This window comes from Euleptes europaea, chromosome 8, assembly GCF_029931775.1.
Source record: "Euleptes europaea isolate rEulEur1 chromosome 8, rEulEur1.hap1, whole genome shotgun sequence".
NCBI classification, from domain to species: domain Eukaryota; kingdom Metazoa; phylum Chordata; class Lepidosauria; order Squamata; family Sphaerodactylidae; genus Euleptes; species Euleptes europaea.
This window is the reverse complement of record NC_079319.1, coordinates 71,747,583-71,766,798: the sequence shown is the minus strand read 5'-3', so window position 1 is coordinate 71,766,798 and position 19,216 is coordinate 71,747,583. Positions and strand designations below refer to the sequence as shown.

General features: G+C 41.0%; 1 protein-coding gene across 1 annotated transcript in view; it reads left to right on the top strand.

Annotated features, from left to right (window-relative positions):
• Positions 1 to 19,216, top strand: part of CDKAL1 (CDK5 regulatory subunit associated protein 1 like 1) — a 361,142-nt gene that overhangs the window by 90,188 nt on the left and 251,738 nt on the right. The window contains exons 5-7 of the mRNA XM_056854106.1: positions 5,754 to 5,850; positions 7,424 to 7,472; positions 14,578 to 14,698. Of these exons, the coding sequence (XP_056710084.1) occupies positions 5,754 to 5,850; positions 7,424 to 7,472; positions 14,578 to 14,698 (267 nt within the window). The remainder of the gene's footprint in view (positions 1 to 5,753; positions 5,851 to 7,423; positions 7,473 to 14,577; positions 14,699 to 19,216) is intronic.

Here is a 19,216-nt window from a genome sequence, read left to right as displayed (position 1 = left end):
AGTGTGGTGGAGGAAAGTGCTGTCAAATCATAGCCAACTTTAGGGAGACCCCATAGTTTTTTCAAGGCAAGAGATGTTCAGAGGTGGCTTGCCATTGCCTGTCTCTGCTTAGCGACCCTGGGCTGCCTTGGTGGTCTCCCATCCAAGTAACAATCAGGGCCAACCCTGCCTAGCTTCCAACGTCTGATGAGATTGGGCTAGCCTGCCCATCCAGATCAGAGCTAGTATGGAGTGTACTCTTGAACTAACTTCCTGTTCTATTTTGGCATTGGCAGTGCAATCCTAAACAGAGTTATACTCTTCCAAGCCCATTGATTTCATAGACTTAGAAGGGTATAACTCTATTTAGGATTGCACTGTGAAAGTTCCTTGCACAAACAAGACTTTGGTTTTCTTTCGTATAGCCCTTTCCCCGTTTCGTTTGTTACTGCCTTCCTTGCAGCCTTTTCTACTTTTTCTAAAATTGAGCCAAGATAAGTATTTGTTCCACCTCCCTCCCCATAGGTGGTAGTTAATACAGTATGGTGGCAGCTTTATGTTCTTCTAGTCTAATTTGCAAAGAACCATTGGCAGGTAACAGGGGAGGGGGTCGGAATACACGCTCAGCTGCCGCAGTTGTGTGGTAAAGAGTAAACAGGACTATCTCAGCTTCCAGTTTGCCTTTAGAAGGCATCTTTGGCCTTGAAGCAGTGGGAGAGAGAGGATTGTAGCAGCAGTGAATAGTCAGCAGCAATTATAGGGCTTGCAGAAAGAGTTCTCTTCTGCTGTCGTGGAATCTTCTGTGTGCAGCTGCTGTGGCCGTGGCACAAGCGGATCATAGATTTAACTTCCATCTCTTGAAGGTTTCCATTAATGTTTGGGGTAGATACGAGGCTTATGAGAAAGGCAGAAGCTGGCGTTTCTACTTTTCAAGTTGGATCCCTGCTGTTGCCTCCTCCAGCACTTGCAAGCGGTGTGCTTCCTCTCTCCCTTTTCAGTTGTTGTTGTTTTATTTCCACTAATCCGAATCATCAGCAATGTACGTTCTTTCTCCATATCAAAACATTTTCAAAGTTAAGTGTGTGGAAGGTTTAGAATGGAGTTAGTTAGAAGAGGAAGAGAGAACGGTAGCCCCATTCAGTAAAGTTCTGCTGAAAAATCAGCAAACTGTGATGGATTCATTCTAAAGAAATGGTTGAACTTGGAGAAAGTTTAAGAAGGAAGTTTTTAATTACAAGGCAAAAATAACATGGCATTTATGGATTACAATGTTATCCTGTTTAAGGGTAGGATTTTCCCACTCGTGATGTAAATTGCACTTAAATTGCATTTAAAGTGGGAACTTTAAATGAAGTGTGTCTGTGTTTTTCTGAATTCAATGACATCCTAGTGTTCCTACAGTGCTGCCCAACTGACATTTTGATTATTTATTGTCCTTTTTCTTCGTCCTTTAAACTTTTGTGGTGGGAGCACAGTGAACAGAGAGATTGTTCACACTACTGAAATCTAGCTTCCTTTTCCATTAAAAATATTTAAAAGTGCATGGTAAGAAATACCAAATTTGGATGAAATAACAACAAATGTTTGGGAAGGTGACAGCATGTAGCTCTCTGAATCAAGGTGTTGGAGCCAGGATGGTACAGTTGCTAGACTGTTGTACTAGGTTCTGGGAGACCCGAATTCAGATGGCCACTCTGCCATGGAAGCTTGCTGAGTGGCGTATGCCCATTTCGCTCTGTCAGCCAAACCTGTCTCTCAGGGTTGTTGTGAAGATTGAAGTTGAAACACAAACGTTGTATGCTCCACTGAGCTCCGTGGAGGAAAACCATGATTGAGAGACAGACATGGTTTTAATCTAGATATGCTTTCATATCCAGATATGAAAAAATGCACTTGTAAAAGATTTGATTTCTTTTGACAGATGTATGTGTTGGGGAGATAAAATGCCATTGATTTTTGCCAAGGCAAATCTATGTGGCACATCACTTTATGCTTAACAAAACACCTACATAGAATGGCACTGTATTAATTCTATCATGGAATGCTCAAGCAATGGTATTCAAAGTTTTTGTGAGCGGTGGTAGAATTTAGAGGAGTACTACTTGTAAATATCCTGGCAACAAAGTAAAACATGAATTATTTTAAAGCAATAGATAATAAGTATTAAGCTTGCAGTATTTACCAGACTCTTTAAGAGTGCAAAAGAAAACAATTTCCTAATAATAAGGCCCAATGAACAGAACCAGATTGTACTCTGAATATTTTCTATCTATCTAAACACACATGCAGTATTACATTGAAAATCACCTCTGATATTGGTATCTCTCTAATTCTGTGGTGAAACCCATTATCTTGGGAAATAGAACTAGAACCAGTTCAGTTTTATACCTTATGATGACTGAATTATGACAGTACTCTTCTCGGTGCCACTCAGCCAGTTAGAGTTCCTAGAGTGAAACTATTAGATCCCAGCGGCCAATGAGCACATTTTCTAGTTCATGATCTCAGGTTATCTGAAAGCTAAGCTGTTGGTGATGGCTTTACAAACTCCCACCATTTGAAAGAGGGGGAAACAGATGCTGTTCTCCTCATTGAGGAGTAATGTCTCTACTCCAGTTCTTAAAAACTCAACAGGACTCCATTTTCATGGTATTCAGATGGGCATGAGAAGGGCTTGTGCTCTGTCCTTGTAAAGAACGTACAGACCCTCCTGTGTTTCCTCAAGTACCCCCCTCGGGGAATCCCAGTTTCTAATTTGAGAAAGTCTGTTCTAATATGCCAAGCCTTTAAAAGAAAATTGACCTTATTCAAATTCTATGTAGTGAGATTTTGTAAATCAATTTTAAATGGAAGTGTATGTCTGGAAGGAAAGTATTCTGAGGCAATTAAATTGAGAATTCAAGGTAAAGTTCATTTAATTGCAACAGTAGGAAGCATTTTGAAAATACAGAGGTATTTATTTATGCTATTTAAATTCCGTGAGGTATTCGTTTGGAGTAAACATTTTAATGCTTTTCTAGTAGCATTCCATTTATAGCTAGTTTTCTAAAGAACAAATAATTTCTAAAGCTTTTGTTCATCTGAGCAGAGCTCATTAAATTGTATTAAAAGGAAGTAATCTTGAATGCTTTGGTTTGTATCTAGAGAAAAATATAATTAAAGTAGCTTTTTAATGTACAGTATGAAGAGAAATTCTAAGAATATATAAATGTCTGTAGGGATAACTTTAAATTAAAGAGAAATTAATTTAATATTTGCTGTGCTGTTTGTTTTGAAAAACATTATCCTACGTTCCTATATATATTGTATGAATATTTGGCAAAATGTCAAGGTTATCAAATACCATTAACATACCACTTAACACGTCAAGCAAGATTGATGTACTTTTTCCAAGAATGGGAAAAAAAACTAGTTTACCTCTGTCATGCTTACAGGTTTTTGAGGCATTAGGACTGTACAATTTATTGACGACACTTTAGACATCCTTTCTCCCAAGAAATGTGGTGAATGAAAGATTTAAGGTGGTGAATGATAACAGCTTTTTTTTTTTAAAAAAAAAAGCCAACCAATTAAAAAACTAGGTGAAACACAGTTGCCAGAAAATGCACAACAAATACATCTTAACAATTCTGCCTGTTTCCTGAAACTTAAGTTGTGATCCCTGGGAAAGGCAGGTTAAAAATGCTCTAAATAAATAAATTAAGGGAGGCAATTTGCCAGTGCAGAGGTCACTAGTGAGGAGACCTGAGATAAAGCAGTGGTAGTTGTAACAAGCCTGTGTTAGCCTTGCTCAGGTTTTGTGAATTTATGGCCATGACTTCCTTGATTGAGCCAATCCATCTCATGCTGGGTCTTCCTTTTTCCTGCTGCTTTAAACGTTTCCTAGCATTATTGCCTTTTCCAGTGAATCTTGGCTTCTTATAATGCCACCAAAGTGAATAGCCTCAGTTTGGTCATTTTCGCCTCTACAGAGAATTCAGGCTTGATTTGATCTAGAACCCACTTATTTGTCTTTTTGGCAATCCACGGTATCTGTGAAACTCCTCCACCACCACATTTCAAATAAATCAACTTTTGTTCTATTAGCTTTCTTCATTGTCCAACTTTCACACCTATACATAGTAATGGAGAATACTATTGTATGAAATGTTGATCTTGGTCACCATTGACACATTTAAGGATCTTTTCTAGCTCCTTCATGGCTGCCCTTCCCAGTCTAAATTTCCTTCGGACTAACTCTTAATGACTAACAATGTCCATATTATAGACTATAGTAAGAGAACATTCTCCTTCTTGTCCCAGCTTGCTGTAGTGGTTAAGAGTGGTGGACTCTAATCTGGAGAACCAGGTTTGATTCTCCACTTCTACAAATGAAGTCTGCCGGGTGACCTTTGGCTCTCTCATAGAGCTCTCTCAGCCCCACCTACCTCACAAAGTGTCTGCTGTGGGAAGAGGAAGGGAGAGTGTAAGATTCTCCTTAAAGGGTAGAGAAAATTGGCATATAAAAACCAACTCTTCTTCTTCCGCCTCCACCTACCTACCCTTGCTTCCTGAGAATATTCTGTGTCAACTCTGGACCATCATGCTTCAGCTGTAAGAATCAGTATTACTGCTGTTCAGATAAGTAAGTAGACCAGCCAGTTAGTCTTCATTATTTTATGTGCATTATGACTCCACTGAACTATATGCTTTGCTTTTAAGAACTTTTCTTGCATTTCTTCAGTAAAGCTTTTTTGCTTTATTTGTGTACAAGCTACTGGGGAGTGACCTGAACATGCACAGGACTGAGTTCAGTTACATTACCACACCAAGGCAGGGTCAGCCTTGACAGAGACAGTCTGCTTTAGTGACAGACAAAATACCCTAATGAGAAGCTTTCTCACCATTTCATATGCTGGCCTCTTGCTACAGGAGGTGGGTGTCATTGCTTTGCTCTGAGTGTTACATTAGTTTGGATCCAGCAAGAAAGTCATATTGCTACAAGTTTGATCAAACTCTTATATGGTCATAAAATTTTCCTGTATTTTGTTTGTTTCTGGTTTCTTCCAGTAAAACCAGACTCCATGATTCTAGTACTGCAGATGCATATGGAAGGCAGTCATATACTGTCTGAACATCTTGATGAACTTTCAGTTTTTCTTATTCAAATATATAATATGGCTTGTTTGTGTACCTAGTGGATTCTCATAGTCAGCTATTTTGGAAGCGCTTTCTGCACCATTAAATTGTCAGTACTATTGGCAACATCCCGTCAACAATGGTTTTACAAAGGTGTCCACCAAAATAACAGCTGTGGCAGTGACCCAACATAAAACTGCATACTCGGTTACTTCCCGAGAAAAGCTACCCCTGGATATTACTTAGAATAAATATTCTCTGATCAGATATTGCATGGACATGCTGGAATATATGTTAACTCTTTGTTTTTTCAGTGAAGTGCTCATATCCTCGTACCATTGTGAAAATTACTTACCTCATTAACTGTAATTTCTACTGTGCTTCATTTATTACTATCCAGTACAAGAATATAAATATAAGTTCTCTGTGCATTGTGGAATCTTGTGTCACACATGATTAAACTTTGTCTTAGTTTAAACTTCCCAGTTATTCCCCTAGAATTATTGGTAAAGCATACATTTTTCTTTCTTCAGAAGACAACTACAGCCCAAGATTCTCTGTGTCCAGAATTCTGTATTTGTCTTAACCTCATAGTTCAGATGCATACAAGTTCTGTATTCAAGGAATGTAATAATTGTATTAAAATACTTTTTCAGGAAAGCGCAAGAAGGAAAAAAGAAAGTTGTCTTAGCTGGATGTGTTCCACAAGCTCAGCCTCGCCAAGAATACCTACAAGGCCTGAGCATTATTGGGGTAAGAGCACTTTTCATGCAGCAATTCCCCAAATGTTTAGTCAAGAATTATAATAATGTAAATGTATTAGATCTTAAAAACAAACAAACAAACAGAAGTCCAGATTCAAATATCTGTTTAGCCACAAAGCTCACTGGGTGACCTAGGCCATGACTCAGTAGTAGGGCACCTGCTTTGCATGCAGTAGGTGCCAGTACCCATTATCTCCAGTTAAAAGGATAAATGGCCCCTGCCTGAGACCCTGAAGAAGAAGAGTTGGTTTTTATATGCCGACTTTCTCTACCACTTAAAGGAAGAATCAAACCGGCTTACAATCACTTTCCCTTCCCCTCCCCACAACCGACACCCTGTGAGGTAGGTGGGACTGAGAGAGCTCTAAGAGCTGTGACTAGCCCAAGGTCACCCAGCTGGCTTCATGTGTAGGGGTGGGGAAACCAACCCAGTTCACCAAATTAGCATCTGCCGCTCCTGCGGAGGAGTGGGGAATGAAACCCGGTTCTCCAGATTAGAGTCCATCGCTCCAAACCACTGCTCTTTACTACTACACCGGCTCTCAAGAGCCTCTGTAAGTCAGAGAAGATGGTACAGACTTTGACAGGCAGCTTCAAGTGTTCAAATGACCTTTTTCTGTCTTTATATATATATCTTCCCTCTAGGTATGTTGAAACAGGTGCTTAACTTTCTATGCTGAAGGGACACAATGAATGAGAAAGAGTGGTTGGGATTTGAGTCTCGCCCAACTGCGTTGGAATAAGTCCTTGACTTTTGACTTCAGTTTCCAGTTTCCCTGACTGTTGTGTGAATAAATTTTAGTGCTAAAAAACATGCAGTCAGATAAATCAGCTTTACACAATGATACATTGCAAACTGAAATACAACTTACCGTATATACTCGAGTATAAGCCGAGTTTTTTAGCCATGATTTTTGGCCTAAAAAACTCACCTCGGCTTATACTCGGGTCAATACGGTAATTCGCCTGCCGGGCCCTCTCCCAGCGCACTCCCCCCAGCCAGCTGATGGGCGGGCTGTCCCGCCTTCACCCCCTACGCCACCTGATCGTGCCTTCTGCGCAGCGGCGGTGGCGGCTTTTTCCCCCCCACCCCACCCGATCGCGCCTTCTGTGCGGCGGCGGTGGCGGTTTCTTCCCCACCCAATCGCGCCTTTTGCGCGATTGCACCTTCTGCGCGGTGGCGGCGGTTTCTTCACCCCCACCTCACCCACCCATCCCACCTCACCCGAGCCTGTCCTCCCGCTTGCCAGCTGACCCTGCGGGGCCTCCTGCGCGCAAGGAGGGGGCCGCCGCCACCGCCTGCCTGCGCGCCTGGAGCCCGGTCAAGTAAGCCTGCGGGGGGGAGGGGGTGCATTTCCCCCTCGGCTTATACGTGGGTGCCTAATTTTTCCCCATTTTTGGGGTGAAATTAGGCACCTCGGCTTATACTCAGGTCGGTTTATACCAGAGTATATACGGTAGATATAGCACATTCTACATTTATTACTGTACAAATTAAATGCTTGCAGTATGAAATCCTTCCCAGTCAACATTTAAGTTATAAATCTCCTCCTGCTTTTCAGGTCCAGCAGATAGATCGTGTAGTTGAAGTAGTTGAGGAGACTATCAAAGGTAAGTTCCCCCCTCCAGATGAAACGTGCTTTCATTTACTTATTGTTCCTATTATCTTCGTTATTAAGGAATCTTTCTATTGGGCACTTGCATCAGGCTACAAAACTAACACAGAGCAGTACTTTTTGAACATGACTCTCTTTCTCCTGTCAGAAGCCATTTTTTATCAGGATATCTTGTTTAGGGCAGGTGATTGCTACACTACAAGGCATTCTTCCATACTGCTCTTCATTAATGCAAAAAGCCAGGTGCTAGTAGTGCTAATATTATTGGTCTTAAACATTTCCATTTATATCGTTGAGCTTACTGTGGAAGGTAAACAGCGCCATTTATTTACAATGAGTGCCATGTGGGTTAAGGAGAGACTAGACTTTCCAGTTGAGTAAAATCTGTGCCAGTCCTGCCTTGTTCACAAAGTGTTGTTTTGTGAAATGGGTCAGTGGACAGGATTGTTGAAAGTAGGCACAGGAAATTACTTCAGGGTTGAACCTCTTCAGACTTCATGTAACCTTTCTAGGTTCCAAATCACATTAACCCGTCTGGTAATATGGTCTACCTGCTACTAGTTTAAATATTAATCAATGTGTGTTGACTGTTTGGCTACCGCATGGAATTAATCCTCTATTGTCAGCAATTGCTAAAAGCTGGCAGGATGAGCTGTATATACATTAAAGTACAGAACTTTTACTGTCAGTATAGAGTATAAGCACAAAAGGGAATTTTCTCTCTAGCCATTTTGTACATGACATTCCCCCTACAATAATTTCCCTTCCCCTGGATATATGCGTATATTTTGCCATGTGAGTATGCAATGAAAAATTGGCTTAGATTTCATGCCCCAGTGCTCACATGGTTCATTCCTCCCTTACATCATTGTATATATTCCTTCCTAGATAGTAGTGTTGTCTCAGCAGGCAAAACAATGCAAATTTGCTCTTCTGCACATACCTTCCACTAAAACCTTATACCCCCATCTCTGTGACTTCCAACATATGTGTGCCATATTCTTTAAACTACTGTAGCAACCCACTTCTGAATGTTACTGTTTTTTTGATATAGGAAGATAAGATTTTGAAGTTCTACATTTGCTAGCTGTAAGAACTATTTTGTTTTCTTGTAAGGCTGGCGTATTGTAAATAAGCTCTCTTGGATTATAGTATAAGGAAGTAACGTTTATATAAATCTGCATGGACCTCTATATACACAGAGACATACACTATGTAAATAATGACACAGGGCAGACTGCTTTCTGGTTAATTTGGGATAACTGTACATTAAATACCCTATTACTGCTTTGTTTAGAAAGAAAGGGATATTCCAAGCAGTGCAGTTTTCAGTATCTGTAGAAACCAGTGTGTTGTGTCCTGCAGTGACAGTTGCAGTGCATCTTGGTGGTTTGAGTCCCTTCGTCTCACACAATAGTCACAGGCTTTATGTCTGTTTGCTTTACTTGACGGGATGGCAAGGTAAGGGTTGCCACTTCTGATGGTTTTATATTCAACCTGAACTTACCTTTTGATTGATTTATGAAGATTTCTTTTCCTGTCCACCTGCTATTCATTCCCAAAGCATGTATGCCCTACCCTTGGCTGTTATGGGAAGGCTTTTCTCTGCCTTGACTTCTTCAGTGCGCACAACAGTATTTATAGCATGTTAAACTTGATGGCCCAGTTGGTTTTGGAATGCCCAGGCCTTAACCCTATGCCTCAGTGGTATAAACGTCTGTCACTGGTTTTTTAAAATGGGTAGCGCTTTCTCATTATGAGAGACAAACTTAATGCTAACTACATTACTTGTGTGGCTCGATCATGACTCCCTGTCCATTTTGGAAATGATCCTTGGGTTCATACACAACTCACTCCTTTCCTTCCAAATCAGGATTAAACCACTGTGTAGAATCCTTGTTTGCAGAGAAAGCACTAACCATAGTTTGGATGTAGCAATAAAACAAGGTTGGCCATAAAATTAACAATAAATAATTAGATGGCAGTGTGCAAGAGAAGGGGAGGGAAAAGCACATGTCTAATTATTGCCAAGCTCATTCATATAGTGGCAAATCAAAGCGGGCCATCATAACACAAAGCATTAACAGAAAACCACCGTTTATTTGAACTATGGCTACTTGAGACAGAGGGATTCTGTTCACAGATGTGATCATAGATGATCACTTAATCCCGGTTTACCTCAACAGACACTGGCTTCCTTGGTCATGGAACTAGGGAAAGGCGATGAAAGGCAAGAAAGGTTTCAATTTTGAGCTGCGCTGGCCAGATATCTGTGTTGCCCAGGAAGTACCTGAAGTGCATGAAGAGGCACCAGAGAACGAGTCCATGTTCATACATCACATGAACACACACATGGACCCATGAAGCTGCCTTCTATTGAATCAGACCCATGGTCCATCAAAGTCAGTATTGTCTACTCAGACCGGCAGCGGCTCTCTAGGGTCTCAGGCAGGGGTCTTTCACATCACCTACCTTCCTAGTCCCTTTAAGTGGAGATGCCGGGGATTGAATCTGGGACCTTCTGCATGCCAAGCAGAGGCTCTGCCACTGAGCCACAGCCCCTTCCATGACCAAAGTAGTGGTCAGTAAGCAAACTACAAACCATGGTTTCAGATGCTGGTTTGAGGGACTCTGACTGTAGCTGCACATTTAGGTGATCACAGTATTGCACGTTTAGATGATCAGCCAACCATAATTAATTTAATGAAACCACAATTTCATGTGTCATCTGAAGTGAGCTGGTGTCTCCATCATGCTTGTAAGTCTCATATAATGCTTGAAACATCAGCTATGATTTTTATTTATTTATGTAGAAAATTTATATGCTGCTTCCCTGAAGACCTGCTCAAGGCAGCTCACAAAGTAGAAGCAATACAATAAAATCATTAAAACAGCACAATCATGATCAGTATTAGAACAAGCTATAAAAGAGGCATACAATATCCTTCAGTAGCCTAAAACGATATCTATAAACGATATCTATTCAGTAGCCTAAAACGATATCTATAAAACAAGTCTCAAGCAAGAAGCATACCATTAAAAAAAAGATGGAGCACTTCAGTTAAAAAATGGGGGGGGGTGTGGTGGCACCTTACAGACAGTAAAATGGGTGCCCCCTGAGCCTCAAGGGAAGGACATTCTGAAAGTGAGGTGTCTCCATTGAAAAACTCTCCTGTGGTTACTATCTGACTTACTTCTGCAGGTAGAAACATGGAGATGAGAGCTTTGGAAGAGAATCTTCACTAGCAAACAGTATGGAAGGAAGTAGTCCATCAGCTAACCTGGCCTGAAGCCTAAGCATTAGCCTTTGGGTACCCAAACATAGATAAGCCACCACTATAGGTCTCCCATCATAGGAGTGCTAAAAGCTGTAGTGTTTATCTGTTAATTGTCATAGACAACATATTAAGCTGCATCTCTATGAGGTATTGCATTGAAAAACATGTGGTTAGAATATAAAACGATGGTGCCTTACTTCCACAAAGAATATGTGTATAAGTATATGCTTCTTAATTGAGCATCTATTTTATTCAGTTGAATAGTCTTACAAGAGAGTTTCCCCACACATACTCACGCAGCATATTTAAGGATCCACAAAACATTTTTTCCCTTATGGCTTATGCTTTGAAATTGCTGCAAAATAAATTATGGTCAACTGATGCACCATAAAGGAAGTGATCTTTTTATTTCTTGGGAACATTTTGGGGGGCAGAGTGATGCTGGTGAGCTGCCAAAGCCCCTTTTATGCAGGGCAGGCAGACCAGAGATCCGCCAGCCCAGCCAACCCCCATGACACACCCAGCCAGCCCCTGATTGGCTGGCCATGCGGAGAGGTGCTGTGGAGGCTGCAGAAAGTGTGCATGCCCTGACGCGGAAGCCAAGCGGATTAGCAGTCTTGTCCAGGATACCCATCAGAAAGTCCACGGCCACATAGAAAAAGTGTAGTTTATTTTACAGTGCAGAAATATATACAGATACTCCTTTCACACTCTCCGCTCATAACATCCCGCATAGAACTGCGGTTTCACTTCATTATATACACCTGGTGGTTGCAGCCACCAATCACAGTAGATATCCAATTATCCTGGCATTGCTACCGCATTGCATCAGCCACCTGGCTATAGCTGGATCAGGCCAGCTTTCTCTAGTTCCCCAGGTACTTTCCAGGCTGATTACATCATCCTTAGATCTCACTGATCTATCCTGCACCTGTCAAACTAACTGACAGACTTGTAATCTTGACATGCCCCTGGGGGAGGCCAGTGTGCCCGAAAAATGAGGCCCGATTCCCAGCTTCCTGTGCCGCCCTGTGTGGTGCAAAGGAGACCCCTCCAGGGTAAGTCTGGGTGCCACATTTATTAAGTTTGATCTAAAGGTTGTCTTCTGCTTCACTAATTTTCAAACAGGATGGGGAAACAATTTTAGCTATGCTATGAAGTGAGGGAAGGAGAATTTCAGTCTCTACTACCCACCAGGGGGGCACACACATACAATTCTTAAAATATAACTCATTTATCCAATTTGTGTTGAAAATGAGCAAGGGACTATGCTCTTATAATAGCCACAAAGAGATGATTTCAGAATTTTGCACATTTAATATATTTCATGTTTCCTAATTTCCAAAACAAATTTTTGAAGGTCACGATTTTAGGGCAGATTTTGATTTGCTTAAAACTATTGGTCAGTACTCTTAAAGTTTTATGTTTGTTTTCAAACTGTGGTAACAGTATCTTAACTGAAATACTTTACACACACACACATATCTTCAGGGTTTTTTTTTAACCTTGGCTAATCCATATTTTATATATTTTTTGTATTAGTATTTATGAGGGGTCAAACAATATTCATTTCCATTTTGGTGCATATTATGCTGCCTTAATTTTCTTTAATTAACAAGTGCAATACATATTGTTACGTCCAGGAAGCTCTAATGAATGATGGCACTGGAAAATAGCTGGTTATCTCATCAGCTGGTGATATTGCCATTATTAGTGAAAGCCATTGAAAATGAATAATTTAGTGAATGCTATTAGCACAGCCCGTATATTACTGAAATCGCAGCGGGGTATAATGGAATTCTTGGCATGTGCTGGTATGAAAATAGCAGGTTAACTCTAGGAATGGTTGAACTCTTGACATATTTTATGGTATTAAGTGTTTTATCACACCTGTGTTACCTATTAATTAAATGGTGTTCTTAAAGTTTTATTTTACAAGCCTTAAAATCCCCTATATGGCCTTTAATAGTATGTTTGTTACAGCTTTCAGGGTATTACTGCTATGTTACTGTTAAATTAACTGGTTGGCTAAGGGGGACGTCCATGGCATCCTATTCCAGTGATTTGGTCCTGTCTGGAGGCCAGAAGCTGGTGCTGGGTGACAATTTATTTACCTCGTGTGCCCCAGAATCATTCAGGGTTCCATTTTGTCTGGCATGCTATTCAACATCTATGTGAAACCACTGGAAGAGGTTGTCTGGGAATCTGTATGCTGATGACACCCAGCTCAATTTCTCCTTGTCAGTAAAGTCAGGTGAAAAGTAGATGTTTGAAATGAATGCTCCGAGGCAGTAATGAGCTGGATTAAATTTAGGTGGTGTTGGCGGATACTACATTTAATCAGTCAGGCTATTTTGGATGCAGTTTCTCCAGGCATGTTCCCATTTGTGGGTACTACTAAAGCTGTACCTAAATATGAAGTGAGTTCACTTATGTGGGAAGGAGCACCTTCAGACATCTTCATTGGATACACCAGCTGCAGCCTTTCCTCGCTTAGTGTGATCTGTCTATCACTGTCCATATATAACTCAGCAGAAGATTGGCTATGTAAATCCTTCTCTTAAATCTCCCAAGTAGAGAAATGGAAGCGGTTCACACCAAGAAATGACAGCACCCTTGAGGCTTATCATGCAATTATGAAATTACTTCAAGAAAAATTTCAAAGATACCTGGAAAAATGTGTCTGCATAATTGACCATAAGCTTGAAATATAACAGGTTACATATATGATTAATACATTCATGTAATGAAAACACATGCTATGTACAGGCTTATCAGATTCCTTGCCCCTTCTGGCTCTCACCTGCTCTCACAGCAAGAGAAAATAAGGAGAGGGGTTGAAGGTATGGACACAGTGACATCACTTCCACTACTCGCATCCATAACACTCAAGGAATTTCCCCGCTCTCTATTGGCTTTATCATAGATATTGGGGGGAAACCCTAGAGCAACGCAGTCTACAGTTTAGATAATCACCCAGAAAAGACATCGTTACCCCATGCTCCACCTTCAAAAGCTCCCAGCGATTGCCAGCACAAAGCCAGCAACCCTAGCTGTAACCACAGCTACCTTTGTAAATACAAGATCATAGAATCATAGAGTTGGAAGGAACCACCAGGGCCATCTAGTCTAACCCCCTGCACAATGCAGAAAATTCACAACTACCCCCCTGCACCCCCAGTGACCCCTACTCCATGCCCAGAAGAATGCCAGGATGCCCTCCCTCTCATGATCTCCCTAAGGTCATAGAATCAGCATTGCTGACAGATGGCCATCTAGCCTCTTCTTAAAAATCTCCAGGGAAGGTTATTTATTTATTTACTTAATTTATACCCACCCCTCGTTTCTCCCCAGTGGGAGACTCGAAGGAGCTTAATTCTTATCTCAATTGAGATAATTCTTATCTCAATTTTCTCCTCGTAACAACCCTGTGAGTTAGATTAGGCCGAGAGTGTGTGACTTGCCCAAGGTCACCCATCAAGTCTCTTTGGCAGAGTGGGGATTCAAAAACTTGGGTCATTGAGATCCTAGTCTGATACTCTAACCACTATACCACACTAGCTATTTCTACTTTGATTGTAATTGGCAATCAGATTTTTCAAAAAGTCACTTAATAGGCTTATCAAGAAAACAATGGATGGAGCTAACAAATATTTAGTTCATTTTGAAGTTCATGCGTTTTTCCTTTACCAGGTGAGTCTTCAGTTAGTGACAGACTGTTTAGTCCATTTTTGTTTAACAATATGCAAAATAGTTGTGTGAAATATATTGAAGCGAATAAGATTTGTGTATAACGGTGCCATGTTTTTTCTTTATTTGAAGGTCACTCTGTGAGATTGCTGGGTCAGAAAAAGGATAATGGAAAACGGTTGGGGGGAGCTCGATTGGATTTGCCCAAGATAAGAAAGAACCCACTGATAGAAATAATTTCCATCAATACAGGGTAAGCATCATTCAAACTGACATAAAATATTCAATACTGCCTAGAAATTCAATTTCATTTCCCCCCATTCTTAATACAGAACTGCTTCAGGTCATACCATAAAGAACAATTTAGGGGGCAACAGAGAGAAAACTAATGCTATTCAGTAGTGTTACTGCTTTTAAACATCTTACTTAATTATTGACATTTTACAGGTTTTTTTTAATGAAATGTTTGTATGTGTTTTAATTTTAGTATCTCCTATTTATGATCTTTCCATTCACTGTACCTTCTATATTGCAGTAGACATTTATAGTACGGGGTTAACTTGTTCTGTCCTGGTTTTTAAACAGCCCATCCACATACCCATTCTGTGGTTGGAGGAAGCACACAGTGAATTGACTTTTCACAACATAGCATGTGGGGGACACTTTTCTACTTGGATATTTCTACTTAGGTTGGAAGAAAGTATTGATGCAATTTGAGAAATTGCCGCCATCTTAAAAAGCAATATAAAAAGCAATATAATGAGTGTGTCTCATTTATATAAGCCTAAAACCATGTTAAAATAACAGTACAGACCTGTTTTTGAAACAGTGAGGGAAGTAAGTACATTTTTATGGCTGTCTATAAAGCTTATGCTCTTTTGCTAGGTAAAACGGGGGCTGCAGAACAATGTTGTCTACCAGATATCCTGTGTCATGCAAACAAACTACTGTAAGATGAGTTACTCATGCAATAACCCACTGAACTGCCAACTTCCTCTCATTTGCCTGGCTCATTCCCTGGCACCAGCGTAGCAGTAACTTTGCTACTGCTTTGTAGATTCACTCCTTGAGCTTAACTATGACTGCTCTGGACAACAAATTCATACTTGGCAGTGATCTTTTGTAAAGGGATCTTTGCAGCCAGAGCTTGTGAACCTTTCCTTGTGGTCTTGAGTCTCCAAACGCTCAACTCTTTTGCATCGTTTTAGATGTGCCTGAATCCTACTTTTTTATTCTGATGTGGTAATTTGAGATTTTTACCAGAGAGAGGCAATAAAGACCACTTAGGAAGACTTTATCCTTTTGTAATCCTCCTCCTTTGTCACATGGTCTTACTTTATGTAATATAGGTAAACTCTTTTATAACTGTGAAAGAGATATGCATGGAGTCGACTGTAGTGTGGATACATCTTCCTAAGGGCAAGAAAAAACACGTAAACAGCTTTGATACTTCTTGCCATGTAAGAAAAAAAAACCCTTGTGCTTAAATGTTATGGGAAACCACATTGGTGTAGCAACAGAGAGAAAGAGAGACAGAAATAATTGTTTACTGGAGAAAACATAACAATCTCTGATTTTGCCTGAGGTCTCTTTCTGGTATGTGTTACTGGAATACATCAAAGATGCAATTTCCTAATTAGACTATTTAAATTGGGTGTCTGACACACAGTATTTTTCCAATTACTTTTCTAGCTACGTAACCACAGGTTTTACAATCTAAATAACAGGATTTGTCTTTTAATTATTTTATTTATGAAGCTCTACATCATTGAGTATGTTTGAGCTGATATCAGAGAGCCTAATTTGTAGACACGGTTATGTCTACATTTAGTTTTATACCCCCATCCTAGACTGAGGGTTCAGAGCAACTAACACATTGTTCTGTGTGCCTTGCACCACCATAGCTACAGCAGCATTTTATGCAAAGTAAATAGAACCACCTGTTCCACCTTTCGGTGCATCCACATTGTATCTGCCCACTACATATGGTATGCATTTAGGCCCTTTCATTCCATGCTCCACTACGCTGCTTTATAACAACAGTCTTCACTTGCTTCCACTGTTAGGCATGGAATTATAGTTAGGACTGAAAGGGCACCTAATCCAACCTGTCCCCCAGATGTTAGGACTTCAAGAATATCAAGCCCCCCCCCTTCAATCTGCACAGTGCAGAACTCCAGATGGCACAAAAAGAAAGGAAAGGTGCCCACAGATCAAATAGCTCAAGAATATTGGAACAAGTCCACACCCTGTAGTCTTCTCACCCCAGTCTGGAGCGGTGGAGTATGATCTGGAGAACTGGGTTTGATTCACCACACCTCCACATGAGCGGCACATGAGCGGAACCTGGTGAATTGGATTAGTTTCCCCATGCCTACACATGAAGCCACCTGGGTGGCTTTGGGCTAGACACAGTTCTCTTAGAGCTCTCCCAGCCCCACCTACCTCACAGGGTGTCTGTTGTGAGGAAGAGAAGGTGATTGTAAGCCGGTTTGATTCTGCCTTAAGTGGGGGAGAAAGGTGGCATATAAAAACCAACTCTTCTTCTTCTTCTCCTCCTCCTCCTCCTCCCCCCTCCCCCTCCTCCCCGCTACTGGTCAGTCTTTCTTGACTGCATTCATGCTCTAGGACAGTGGTTCTCAACCGGGAGCCAGGATATTCAAAGGGGGCCACAGGTGAAAATTGCATAAATGGGGGGCCACAGCACAAGACTAGGGGGCCACAGAGGGAAGTGAGAAGTGAAGAAAACAGAAACACATGAAAATCTAACACATGACTTTCTTCATTGCACTTCTATGCATCGTTTACAACTGTGGATTTTTGTATTGCTGTAATCTTGTGCAAAGGTGGTAAAGGTTTTGTTCTCCCTTGTATGTGAACACTGTTGTTTATTAGCATGTTGTATTCCCTTTTTGTAGGGTATTTTTTGTAAATTTCAGTTTCCCAATAAGAACTGCATGTGTGCCTTTTGTGAGGCTGTTTATGCTTCTTTGTTCCTTGGCTATTTACAAACAAAACATTTAAATAGTTACCTTTCTACTGGTAGTACAGGGGGGCCACAGGAAGGAAACAAGGTCAGAAGGGGGCCATGGTCGGAAAAAAAGTTTGAGAACTACTGCTCTAGGGTATGACCTAAACCCAGCCAGTCATGTTACTTTCTGCACCTTGGAATAGATTGCCAAATACGGATGTCTGTATTATTTTGCTATTGTTCCTTTCCTCCGGGATGCTGTACATTGGTCCTCCACCTCCATTTTACCTTCACAATGACCATGTAAGGTAGCTTTAGGCTGAGAGAAAGTGACTGCCCTTCAGTGTACCAGCCAAGCTTTCATGGCGGTGGGGATTTGAACCTGGGTGTCCCAGACTGCAGTCCAGCACTCTTAACAACTATACCAAGCTGGCTACAAAACAGGACAATGTCGTTGTATGAAGGACTATACACATACAATTGTGGCTGAAAATAATTGCTCTTCTCAAAAATGACTTCTGCATAGTCATCAGACAACTTTAAAATGTGTGTGTGTGGGGGGGAGCATATCAGTTTGATTAGATGTGTTGAATGCTGCTTATGTGTGTCTGCCTCTGCATGTGCCTTGAATTGGTGTGTATTTCTCTCTCCTCCCAAACAGTGTAGTTAAAGTTAGGGTCAGACTGGAAAACTGTAACCAAGCCTAGAGTGGTAGATGTTAGGTTCCACCAGTCTGTGAGGCAAGTACCACTCTAAGTTTGTTCCATTTCCCAGTCTGATCCAATAAGGGCAGTGCAGGGATGAAAGCTACTGTCCTCAGTTATCCAGTTTTCTCCTAAAGGGCACAGAGATTATAAGGGTGCAGTCACGTTCTTGTTTAACTAAGGTAATTTCAATACTTCGTTAAGTAAGAAGATACTATGTACACCTGCATCTCTTCCTCAAGAGATTGATTCCAAATACATAGACTTATGTAAGATACTTTTCTGTGCAGTTCTGTTTCTCAAAGGCAGGTCGCTGCTTTGAAATATGACCATGAGCTTAGCATTTAACCAGATCTAGATCTGGGGGGGAAATGTTATCTTCATAAACAGAGGAAATCTATATAGTGTTTTTATTATTGACTTCATAAATACTTGGCTGATTTGCATGTGTGCCTGGAGTAATGTAAATGTCTGAAGTTCTAATGACTGGGCATGCTGAGATCCATTAACTTCCAGGATCTTCCTCTGCCTTCAGTACACAATACAACTTCACACCCAACTGCTGTCCCTAATGTTCTGCCATGCCTTATGAGAATAGGCTGAATTGAGGAAAGAAGCATTCCAGGTCCTATTTTCATATGCTGTGTCAGAGTTCTTTAACATGTTGTGCCTTGGAATATGACGATTCCAGCCTTTTGTGCATTTGGGCCATAAGAGTCACAATTCCAGTTGTACTTCACAGGACATTTTGCTTGCCCGGTTGCGTTTAAGTCACAGAATGGCATCACATTCTTAGTGCTACAATACTGCACACCGTGGAGTGATGCGCAAAGCCTCTGTGTGTTTAATTAATTGCTGGCTGGGGCAGCTCTGTGAGAAAAATTGAGGCTTTCATTCACTTCTGTGCTCTGAGTGCTTCACCCTCCGTCCTCATGTGAGCGCACGCTCTCCTGTATCAGGAAGCATCAGCCACAGCACCCCGTTGTATTTCCCTGCAGGAAAAACGCCTTGGGCCATTGGTTTGCCATATCTGCATGCTCCATTTCTTCTTCTAAATTAGAAAGAACCACAGCAGTTGGGACACAGCTGGTCACTT